General features: G+C 40.7%; 1 protein-coding gene across 1 annotated transcript in view; it reads left to right on the top strand.

Annotated features, from left to right (window-relative positions):
* Positions 1-12,956, top strand: part of LOC130282437 (cGMP-dependent protein kinase 2-like) — a 201,128-nt gene that overhangs the window by 67,250 nt on the left and 120,922 nt on the right. Inside the window, exon 2 of the mRNA XM_056530692.1 lies at positions 11,099-11,698. Within this exon, the coding sequence (XP_056386667.1) occupies positions 11,238-11,698 (461 nt within the window). The 5' untranslated portion in view covers positions 11,099-11,237. The remainder of the gene's footprint in view (positions 1-11,098; positions 11,699-12,956) is intronic.

Below are 12,956 nucleotides of genomic sequence, written 5' to 3'. Positions count from 1 at the left end.
ACTTTTCATTTACCTATGTTTTGGTTTGTTGCTGTGGTAGACGTGTTGTTGGTTTATTTTTTGCTGTGGACGGGGATTTATGAAAATGCAACTTTTTAAAAAAAAGTCACATATTTTGGCGCAACCCACCAAAACGGGCGCTAATCACCACCAAATAAAAAGCACTTACAAACTAACTATGGACAGCGTTATTAAAAAGTTGCATAATTGTCGCATTGATTTAAAAAGTCTCACAAAAAGTCACACACAAACACCATACAAAGTGGAATACTGATGTAAGAAATGTGATAAGCACCAGATTTATCACATGTCCTGCACCATGTGATAAATTAGGTGCAGGTACACAGTTTCCACTACAGGAATTAATGGAGTAAAAAGACATTCACCTACTCCACTTTTTCCATTCTTGCACTTTCATTTTTTCCTCCTTACCTTTTAAAAATCATAGTTAGTACGGTCGAAAATAGACAAAACCCTTTAAATTTTGCACCTAAAAATCCTAAATATTTTTTGCGCCACCAATTCTACTTTATAATGACATCAGTCATTTTACTCAAAAATGTATGGCAAAACAAGAAAAAAAATCTTTGTGCGACAAAACTGAAGAAAAAACGTAATTTTGTAACTTTTGGGGGATTCCGTTTCTACGCAGTACATTTTTTGGTAAAACGGACTCCTTATCTTTATTCTGTAGGTCCATGCAATTAAAATGATACCCTACTTATATAGGTTTGATTTTGTCTTACTTCTTGAAAAAATAACTACATGCATGAAAATGAATACGTTTAAAATTGTCATCTTGTGACCCCTAATAACTTTTTTATTTTTCTGCGCACAGGGCGGTATGAGGGCTCATTATTTGCATCGTGATTTGAAGTTTGTATCTCTACTATTTTTGTTTTGATCTGACTTTTGATAGCTTTTTATAAAAAATTTTATGGTATAAAAAGTGACCAAAAATACGCTATTTTGGACTTTGGAATTGACCATGCGGTATATTTAACAATATATTTTTATAGTTCAGACATTTACAGATGTGGCAATACTACATATGTTTATTGTTATTTACACAGTTTTTTTTATGGGAAAAGGGGGGGGGGATTCAAACTTTTATTAGGGGAGAGGTTAAATCATCTTTATTAACTTTTTTAAAACTTTTTTTTGCAATGTTCTAGCCACCATAGGGGACTATAACATGCATTATACATATTGCAGACACTGATCAATGCATTGCCATAGCATAGCATTGATCAGAGTTATCGCCGCTTGACTGCTTCAGCCTGGATCTCAGGCACGGAGCAGTCATTCAGCAATCGGACGTGAAGGAGGCAGGTAAGGGACCCTCCTCGTGTGTCCTAGCTGATTGGGACATCGCGGTTTCACCGCAGTGGTCCTGTTCCGCCCGACTGTGCTGCCGGGAAGCTTTCACTTTCACTTTAGACATGGCGATCAACTTTGATCGCCGTGTCTAAAGAGTTAATGCCAGACATCTACCTGAATGGCGATGTCCGGCATCAGGCACGGGTCCTGGCTGCTGATAGCAGCCAGAAGCATGCGGGTATGATGCGAACTCAGTTCCTGAGCTCGCTTCATAACCCTGCCATGCTGCAGTACCATTTATTAACTGCGTTTTGCAGCCAGGGGTTAAAGAGGTAATATATATTTTCACGTATACAGTATTTTAGTTTCAATTTACTTAGAAATTTGTGTCAATCCTTTGTTATTCCTCCTAGAAATGGATGAATTATTTGACAACTGGGTGTGACTGGTTGGGATGTGCCCCTGATCAGTCTGACAGTCCATTGAGGGCTAATAATGTCAGGCTGAGTAGGAAAACGTCCCTTTAATTCATACATTACCGGAAAGTATGAGAGGACTGGCACTGTACAGAATTCTAAGAAAAGATGTTCTATCATAGTTATATCATGGGAAATATAGGTACTAGGACCTGTCAGCTCTCCTTAGATATATGTTTAAGTCCTCCCACCCTACCAACTTTCTTCCCACTCCTACCAGTTCCCCACCCAAAGCAGCTCCTGATGCTTATTCCCTTTTTGCTCTTCTGTCGGTGGCTTTGTTCATCACAAGACAGAATACTATAAAAACACCTCATACTACCTTAAATGTCCCAATAAATGTCCCTGAGACAGCAGAGTGAGAGGAGCTGGGGAGCTGGAGAAAACACACTGAAAATGAAAGGAGGTATCTGCACATGTCCATAAAATGGTAATTCATCTTTATTCAATATATAATAGGGGAGGACAAGACAAATTCAGAGTCGAACAGTGAGCGACAGCCGTTTCGTAGAAGTAAGGGTCAGTAGAAGTAAGGACATCATACAAAACAGCTGTCGCCTCTGAATTTGTCTTGTTTTCCCTTGTAATGTATTGAATAAAGAAGAGTTATCACTTTAGAGAGTTGTGCTGCTACTTTGTTCAGAGATTGCTTGTTGTGGATCTGCTTGTTCCCACCGAGCACCCTCCATTGTGGATTGCCCCGAGATTCCACACTATAATCAACTTGATTCCAAGATAAGTGTGACCTGGTTCTTATTTATATGTTGCTGTGCCAGATCATGTATTTCTATATGCATGGTGATAATTAGGACTACACAACTTCCTGTCAAGTTTGAATCATGCAAAAGCTTGCTGAAGCCAGTACAATATATGAAACTACTACATTAGTAACTGATATATCTTGAAATGAAAATCATTTAAATACAATTTTCTAAAACTGGATTACCACTATTTGTTCATATTTTTAATTAGATGAAATTGTAATAGCTTGAAATTAAATGTGCAATTTGGTGCTTCTGTGTGTTTCTATACTTGTTGCTATGATATCCAATTATTTGCCAAGCTTGTTGTAGTTTGTAAGCCCCTGCACCAGATGTGCCATAAGCTGCTGATATAATGTAACATTTGCAGACTAGGGTTCCTTGACCAACCATATGTACACCTTCACTTTAAATTTATTGGTAAACGTTGATATCAATGTACATATCTCCAATAAGTTCCTCATATTAGGACATTTGTAACATTACCCCTAATAGAAAAACTGAAAACTGTTGGCTCCAGAATCAGTTCTAAGGGGGGTAATTGCGATCATTTTTGGAAGTTTTGCCATTTTTGTAGGCACATTCACTAGAGACATGGCTTAGCAAAAAGGGGGCATACTAATGGGCACGGGGGATGTGCCCACCCCTGCTCGCAGGATTTACAGTAACTGCTGTTAAAATCTCAGAGATTTCAGTATGGGTGCTCACTTTATATAGAGACGGATGCCTGGGAACTTGTGCGCTGGACAGAAAACCTGTGCGTCGGGAGAGGCTTAATAAGAACCTCCTAAATGTTTTTTTTCCAGATTTTGATTTGAAGGGCACATTATTGTATCCATCCCTAGGCCTACCAGATGATGCATTAGTACTCTGGTGGTTCAATCTATTTCCAAAATGTAGAGAATGGAAATTATTTATAATGTCACAATGTAAAGTATTGCAGAAGAATTAGTCCATTATGTAATCCTACGTTCTCCTCATTCCCATATTTTAACTATTTACACACCTGTCATATAACTTCCTCATAGCTACACTGTGTGCCTATAGTAGATATATTAATTTGTAAGTTTTACCTACTGGAGAAAAAAATCACTTGTACAACAATGGTTGAAAATTGGACAAAAAGTTTTGTTCAGTTGGTATGTTGCCTCATTTTCCTTCTACAATATAAATTATTAGTAAATGGCAAAATGCAAAGGGCAGTAAAGGTTCTTGAACAAACAGGACTAGCTTCAAGAACATTCATTCTAATCTGTCTCAATGTTAAACTGCCTGACATTTCCCAGTGCAGCTGGCCGAGTGCCTTGAAAGCATATCTTTATTTCTTTGCAGTCTTGTGCTTCCCACGCATGTAGTAGTTCTAAAATATGAAAGACTTCTTCCTTACGTTACACACACACACATATATATATACACACAGTGGGGGTTATTTATCAAAGGATTTATGTGTTTTTTTCACGTAACTTTGGCACAATACTTTGGCGCAGCGTCTTTTTGCGCCAAAGTTTGGCGCATCTTCTCCACTGTCATTTTTACAACTTTCTCAAAATCACACAGTCCTGTGGGTGATTTTAACTTTAGTCAGTAATTCCTAATTTGCGCCAATCGATCTTTGGCGCAATTTTGGTGCAAATCCCGTTTTTTGGGTGCAAATCCCCGCCAAGAAATTTTGCACATGGAAAACACACTTAGCAATGTCAGAAAATGTAAAGGCGACAAAATACATTAAAAAGGGCTGCTCAATACTATCCTGCGACATAGTTGTCTCTGAGGGACCTTCACCCTCCGTTGAGTCAGCATTGGACATGGCCACACAGGTTCAGGAAAGGTAAGCACTAAAGCAGTGGTCTCCAACCTGCGGACCTCCAGATGTTGCAAAACTACAACTCCCAGCATGCCGGATAGCCAACGGCTGTCCGGGCATTCTGGGAATTGTAGTTTTGCAACATCTGGAGGTCCGCAGGTTGAAGACCACTGCACTAAATAACCAATAAATAAAATAAAAAAATACTCAAGTTGAAAATAAAATCCATTTCACATGGTGGCTATAAACCCCACAAAAGAAAATAACTCACGTCGCTTGCTGATATACTGCAGGAGGGACTCCGAAATGGCTGCTCTACAAGGTAAAATACGTTGTCCTCTGTGGCAGTAAGTTCTGTGTAAAAGGCGCTGTGAACAGCTGATTTCAACATTTGAGCCAAAATTACTAACAACTTGCACCAAATGATAAATTTGGTGCATGTCCACGAAAACCAAAGTGAAAAAAAAAACTGTCAACAGGCAAAATTGATGAATATCCCCGAGTATGCTACTATTTTGCCTAAATTTCCCCTTTGACTAATCTTGTGTGCTTTTTTTGTGTATTTCACAGATATTTGATAAGTTTGTGATGTTTGGTTTGCTGGGCTTGTAGATCTTTTCAAAAAAGTTTTGATTGTTGCAAATAAGTTGTAACCGAACCCGCAACGACCATCAAAACCTGTGTATACTCTAAGGCTAGGTTCACACTACGGAATCTCGGTGCAGAAAATTTCCGCACAGAGATTCCGAGAGCGGCAAGCGCCGACTGAATCGACTAGGACCACGCGGACACTGCAGTTTCCAATAGACTGCAATGTTTTCCGCGAGTATTTCCGCCTGAAGAATGAGCAACGCCATTTTTCAGGCGGAAATTTTAAAGCGTATTTTCCTTTCACAAATTCCGCTTCACAAATTCCAAAGTGTGAATTTGTGAACGGAAAGCCATTCACTATACTATATTTTAGTAAGCGGAATTTCTGCCTGCAATTTCAAAGCTGAATTGCAGGCGGAAATTCCATAGTGTGAACCTAGCCTAAAGCTCTGTATAACACTGTTAGGTCACCTAGGAATGTATTTTAAGTAGTTTTAAAGTGCCTTTAAGGCTAAGTTAATGTCAAAGTTACGACGACATGCAGTAATCTGACAGCTTGTTTAAAAACACACTGCAATAGCATTGCTACAGCAGGCAGTAGTGGACTAGTGGTTGCTGTTGCCAGCGAACAACAGGGGTAATCTAGTACTGGCATCAGGCATAGAAGTTTTAAATTCCACTTAGATACATGCCTGATTTATTAAGCAAACCTTTGTCTTTCTTTTTCAACAATGCTGGCAGTAGAGATAAGCGAACATTTGAAAAATTTGATTCGGCTGATTTGCTGAATTAAAAAAAAAAAAAAAACGGCTATTCCTGGCCTACAGAGAGTCTCAATAGGGTGTGTAGAGCACTTTGCCTTGTCATAACATGCACTAATGTGCAGTGTTAGTGAAATAATACTGTTATTCAGCATGACAAGCAGATTACAGGCATTGCTATTAGAATCACTGCTGCAGAGCATCGATGTGGCAGCAGGGAGGCTATATGGTTTCAAAATTGAAGAAAATAAAGAGATTTTTTATGTAATTTTTTTTATTTGAATTTATTTAAAAATTTTTGAGTACCCATTCTGGTGAGCATCCAGCTGGCAGTCCTCCGCCAGGTGACATACCACCTTTTCCAGCCCCTGCCTCTCAGCGCCCCCTGATTATGAAAGTGCGAATGTTTAATTTAATAAGTTATGGTTCGTTGTTATCGCTCCAAGCTGTTTCATTGGATTCTTGTGATAATCCCACAGGTAATGTGACGTAGACAACCATAGGGCCTCAGTATTGAAAAGATTACATCGATTTTTTTATTTTATTTAAGATTTATATTAGATTCCCAAGTGTAATGTCCCGGTGTTTACATTGAACTAATACTGTATCATCACAAAACCCAATCTAACCAGGAGTCACATGGCGGCACAATGACAGAGCCATAAGGTGGCAGCAGCATGAGGAGACCATAATCTGTCAGAATGACACAGCCTGGAATTGGCAGCAGCATGAGGAGACCATATAGTGGCAGAACGACCCAGTCTGGAGGTGGCAACAGCCTGACAAGACCTCACAATAGAGAAGATTAAAGATATTTTTGAACTTTTAAATTGACGATTTTAGATATATTAAAATTTTATAAGTTAAACTTAAGGTGCCAACAGCAAAAGAAGATCATATGGTGGCACAATGACAATAGGGCTTCACAATCCCAAAGATTAAAAGATGAATTTTAAAATTGAAATGGAAGATTTAGAAATTTAAGATTACGCCCCCAAATTTTAATATCCCAGGCCCCGGTGTGTGGTTACAAAGGACCAAATCTTACAAGGAGTCACATGGCGGCACAATGACAGAGCCTGGAGGTGGCATCAGTATGAGGAGACGATATAGTGTCTGAATGACCGCCTGGAGTTGGCTAAGCATAAGGATACCATATAGTGGCTGAATGGCACAGCCTGGAGTTGGCTAAAGCATGAGGAGACCATATAGTGTCTGAATGGCATAGCATGGAGGTGGCTGAAGCATGAGGAGACCATATAATGGAAAGGAAGGATTGTCCGGCACCAGGTATGCTCTAAAAGATTGCTTTTATTCATGCCATAGCAAGGAAACAGACATCACAGGACTGTAGTAATCTGACGCGTTTCGCTCTCTCTTGAGCTTAAACGTAGACTAAGTTCAACAGACCAACATGCAAATTTAAAATAGAGACTCAATGGTCACATGATAAAATACCTGACATAGGTAGCAATTGTAAAAACCCGGCATGGATATCATCTGTTAGTATTACAGAATGGATTGGATCCTTCCACTAACGCACTAGTGGAAGGATCCAATCCATTCTGTAATACTAACAGATGATATCCATGCCGGGTTTTTACAATTGCCTGGCAATAAGTGGCTGGCAAAATGAGTTATAGCTCTTAGAAAGCAAGGAGGAAAAATTCAAAATGCAAAAAAAGTTAACTTTATGTGACTTCAAGGCCAAAATTGGATGTGTCCTTAATTCTATGAAGGGTTTGTTACAGTTTATCAGAAAGGTAATTTTGTTAGTGTGTATACTTGAGTGACAGTCACCCAGGGCAACCACCACCACATGCAGCAGAATGCAGCCGCCCTTTACCACTTTAACAGGGCAATAGCTGCTGGGAATAGACGTGCTTCTACTAAAACACACCGGGCCCTCCGCTGCCCACCAATGAGGAGCAGAACAGCCACTACTGTGGAGTCGGAGTGTGATGGTAACTAATTTCGGTCGGGGTCTACTGCCATATAGGGGCTTTACAGGAGGGCTGGTAATCTCTACAGGGGGCATTATTACTGTTTGGGGCACTACAGATGCTGGAAAAGTGCGGAGCCTAAAATGTTTGTCTTCCGGGTTCTGTGGAGATGAGTTGTGTCTGGAATTAATCGACAAGACATTCTGGGACAGATGGAGAAGAAAAAGGAAAGTAACCGACTCTGATCAGAATAGACGTCACATGAGTCACCTGATGTAACTGTATGTAATCACTTATATGGTCTGCAGAGCCTGTGTGCAGCTGATATCTATTCATTATATGGTCATCGTATGTTGAAATATTTGTACTGTAGAAGTGGGGGTAGGTGGCAGTAGTTTACCCCTGTTCTCTCCTTCTCTGGCTACTATATATATGGTCTTATATGATTTAACCTTACACTTAGGGTCTATATTCTGTCAACATATACTATGGTGTAGTGGCAATGCCCCCATTTACTTTAGTGGCCTAAACATAGTCAAGGGCTAGTGTCTATGTTTAGTCCATTTTCTGCATGTATATGTTTACTTAGTGTGACAAAAAAATGTGGTCCGCTGTGCTTTACAGTGCTGCAAAGCGTCAGTTTAAATGGTGATGTGAACAGCCCCCTAGTAAAATAACACAGAGGGTTAACCTGTTTAAAATAAAAAAAAAAAAATGTGTATACAGTTAAAATCTGTGACTGAGTCTTGCCCTGTTACTAAACTCTTATAAACCGCAGGCAGCTGTATGCCTGCGGCCTGTAAGAAGCCTGGAACCGTGCAGGATGTCAAGTTTTAGATTGGACTTTTTGTTTTTGTTTTTGAGGAAACTGGGGGGTGGGATGGGGTGTGTATTAGAAATCTTGGGTGAGTTCCCACACATTTTTTTTCATGGACTTGACCCCTGTTTCAAACCCATGCAGTACAGACAAACTCTCAGCTTCCGAAACACCAACGCGTTTCTGACACCTAAGCACCTTAATCATGGTTACCATACGTGGGATATTCTGGGAGCTATATACATACAGGGAACGTGATTCAACTGAAATCAAGTGACATGTTAACCCTTACCTCACTCATAGACTATCCCATGTAGTAGTATACAGGAGTTCCAAAGTAAGTTCCTCTGTGCACTGCTTAGTCCGTAGCTCCCTAACCAAGATGGCTGTGAAAATGCAGTGTATAGGGTTTTATCAGTCTCTTAGACCCACCCCTATGCTGTCTCCTGATTAGCCTGGGAGCAGTATGCAACATAATGAAAGCATAGCTTGGCTAACCTGTGGTGTGATATTGCTGCTAGTTGCAAAGTATTCTGGGCAACCTTGACGACATCATCTCAGTGTTCATAAGAAGCTGGCCAGAGCTCCTTACATGACAGTGGGCTCAGCCTATCACCGACCGGGGCGGGACATCGCTACGGCCGGTGAGACGCCGACGGCTCTGCGGCGTCCCCGTCCCCAGGAAGTGGAATGACGTCAGCACTGCTGGACCGTGAAGCCTATGCCGGACCAACGGGGGCTCGTAGGAAGGTATGTATGAGTTTATTTTGTTTATTTTTGAGGCCCGGGCATGTGCATATATAAATGTGTACCACTACAGTTGTCCTTTAAGGTAAAGCATAGTAACATAGTTTGTCAGACTAAAAAAGATGTGTCTATCAAGTTCGGCCTGTTATGCAGACTGATCCAGAGAAAGGGGTAGAACCCAATTTTCCTCATTGTAGGGTGAAAAATTTGGCTGAATAAATCCCTCAATCAATTGCTTTTTTTCAAAATCTAACTATAACCTGCATAGGTGTGAGCAGTGTTTTGCATTAGGGTGTGCACCCTAATGCACAAACTCACGCTGCGTGCGTGTATATATATACATACATACACACACACACACACAAATACATTCATGCGCACATACATAAACAGACCTGCACAATTTGCTCATGATCTCTATGTGACTTGCACTCAGTAAACCAGCCCAGGTAAGGTGCTCTGTGTGAACAATATGTAGTATGCAAGTTTAAAACAATAAATCAGAACAATCTGTATTTGAAAAGTCCCATCAAAACCAAAATGGTACCAATAAAAACTATAAATCACAGCGCAAGAAATTACCCTCATACATCTGCATAAATAGAAAATTAAAAGTTATAGGGATCATAATAGTACAATGTTATATTTTTGTATAGTTCCCCCACATTAGGTTGGGAGCATAGTTCCCCCACATTAGTCTGGTAGTATAGTTCCCCCACAATAGGTTGGCAGTACAGTTCCCCCACATTAGTTGCAGTATTGTTCCCCCACTTTAGGTGCAGTATAGTTCCCCCACATTAGGTGCAGTACAGTTTCCCCACATTAGGTGCAGTGCAGCTCCCCCACAATAGGTGCAGTACAGTTACCCCACATTAGGTGCAGTATAGTTCCCCCACATTAGGTGCAGTATAGTTCCCCCACATTAGGTGCAGTACAGTTCCCCCACATTAGGTGCAGTACAGTTCCCCCACATTAGGTGCAGTACAGTTCCCCCACTTTAGGTGCAGTATAGTTCCCCCACATTAGGGGCAGTATAGTTCCCCCACATTAGGGGCAGTATAGTTCCCCACATTAGGGGCAGTATAGTTGCCCACATTAGGTGCAGTATAGTTGCCCATATTACAGGGGCCTGATAAAGCACCACAAGGTACGATACGGCTGTGGCCCGATGCCTGATTCCCCCCATTCCATCTTCCGCCTCCTTGCTTCTTCGTTGCCTGATTGTGACCTGACAACCTCACCGTCTCCCATTGATCGCGTGAGTTGCTCCGCTTTTGTCCTTTTGTGATTCCATTTTGCTCTGTTTCCTCTGGCGTGTAGCACCACTCATAGGAGAATCTTAATTGCAAGCACTGTTTTTTCTACTGAAGGTATCAACTACTAGGTTAAAGGGACAGTGCCGGATTCTTTCTTTTTCTTTGTGACCACAAGTTATATTCAATGTTTGTACAATGTCAACTGAATATAGACAAAGCATTCAATATAGAAATCAATACCTTTCTATATTGAGGCTAGTTTGGGCTTTGCATTTTAAATTCACAGTAGGGCAAATCACTGAAGGGGAATGAATTCCTGCCAATACAGACACAACCCTACTGTTAAATAGTGGGTGATATTGCTGCTGCAAATAGGGATTTCTTACTTTTGCACAATGATAGGACATAGTGAAAGAACATGCCCTAAATTAGTAGCAGGGGGTCCATATTTAGTATTGAAAAACCATTTTCTTGCAATGTGGGCTCAGCTTAATCTTGGTTTCTTACACTGTTAAATGCCTATTATTAGAAAAGCTGTCTGTTCAAGTACGGCAGCAAAACATAATTTACTAAAATCTAAGTAATGTGGTTTAGTAATCATTTTTTTTTCCTCATCATTTAGGCTGTGATAAGACGTTACATCCATTCTAAAAATGGTAATTTAATCCTCATATGTACTTTGTTATAACCAACATTTTGGGAGTCATGAGAGAAGCAGACATCTAAGTAGCAATTATTGAGCAAAGCACCATTCCTCCGGGATGTACAATCAGAACAGCATGGGAAATGGAACTATCAGAGCCCCCCGGAGAGAGGATAGCTGCCTCTCCTCTAGAAGGAGAGAACATTCCTCTGGGGCCTTTACTAAACTGCAGGAGACAGTGCTGCTTCTAGAAGAAGAACTGAGGAAGAAATGGAAAGAGCTACAAGAAAAGGATGACAAAATCAAACTGTTGGAAAAGGAACTGGAAACTAAATCCATTCAGATAGACAAACTGCAGGATGCCATTGGCTATAACGTCCAACTGTCCCCAAAGGGAAGTCAGAGGAAGAAGCTTCTAAGTGTTATAAACCAAGGGCCTGCTCAGTACAATGAGAAAGCTACGGACACCCATAGACGTCAGAAAGCCAAGGAAGGAGTATCAGCTGAACCAACTTCACGACATTATTACAATCCCAGTTGTAAGAGCCTTGATGTCACCTGCATCCGTAAGGATTCAAGGTAAGGCCTCAATGTTGGCATTTACTTTGCTTAGATTTGTTCTTCCATGCAGGAGTGATTTTCTAAATTGTATCTGGTTCATTGCAGAAATGTTGAGATTAATCATGGACAGTCATCTTCACTAGTTATTGTTGTTTTTTTTTTGCTGAGTTTTTTATCAATACAAAACTAGTACAAAAAAAAAAAACCTGCTGCAAAGGGTTTATAATGGCGTTCAGCCCCCTGTTTTTGCCATTGATGCTAGCATTCTACATTGGAGCATCAATGGCAATTAACAACACAACTTTTTACATGCCGCAATTAAAGGGGTAATACTGATTGTTGGGGTTTTAATCTCAACTACAACTCAGCAATATGTACAGGCTGGGCCATTTATATGGATACACCTTAATAAAATGGTTGGTGCTATTAACTTCCTGTTTGTGGCACATTAGTATATTTGAGGGGGGAAACTTTTCAAGATGGGTGGTGACCATGGCGGCCATTTTGAAGTCGGCCATTTTGAATTCAAATCTTGTTTTTTCAATAGGAAGAGGGTCATGTGACACATCAAACTTATTGGGAATTTCACTAGAAAAACAATGATGTGCTTGGTTTTAACATAACTTTATTATTTAATGAGTTATTTACAAGTTTCTGACCACTTATAAAATGTGTTCAATCTACTGCCCAATGTGTTGGATTGTCAATGCAACCCTCTTCTCCCACTCTTCACACACTGATAGCAACACAGCAGGAGAAATGCTAGCACAGGCTTCCAGTATCCGTAGTTTCAGGCGCTGCACATCTCGTATCTTCACAGCATAGACAATTGCCTTCAGATTACCCCAAAGATAAAAGTCTAAGGGGGTCAGATTGGGGGACCTTGGGGGCCATTCAACTCCCTCACGATGGCCAATCCACTTTCCAGGAAACTGTTCATCTAGGAATGCTCGGACCTGACACCAATAATGTGGTGGTGCACCATCTTGCTGGAAGAACTCAGGGAACATGCCAGCTTCAGTACATAAAGAGGGAAACACATCATTATGTAGCAATTTCGCATATCCAGTGGCCTACATGATGATGTGTTTCCCTCTTTATGCACTGAAGCTTGCACGTTCCCTGACTTTTTCCAGCAAGATGGTACACCACCACATTATGGGTGTCAGGTCCGAGCATTCCTAGATGAACAGTTTCCAGAAAAGTGGATTGGTCGTCGTGGGCCAGTTAAATGGCCCCCAAGGTCTCCCGATATGACCCCCTTAGACTTTTATCT

Source organism: Hyla sarda, chromosome 7 (genome assembly GCF_029499605.1).
Source record: "Hyla sarda isolate aHylSar1 chromosome 7, aHylSar1.hap1, whole genome shotgun sequence".
Classification (NCBI taxonomy): domain Eukaryota; kingdom Metazoa; phylum Chordata; class Amphibia; order Anura; family Hylidae; genus Hyla; species Hyla sarda.
The sequence above is the reverse complement of the archived record's forward strand: the minus strand, read 5'-3'. Positions and strand labels throughout refer to the sequence as shown.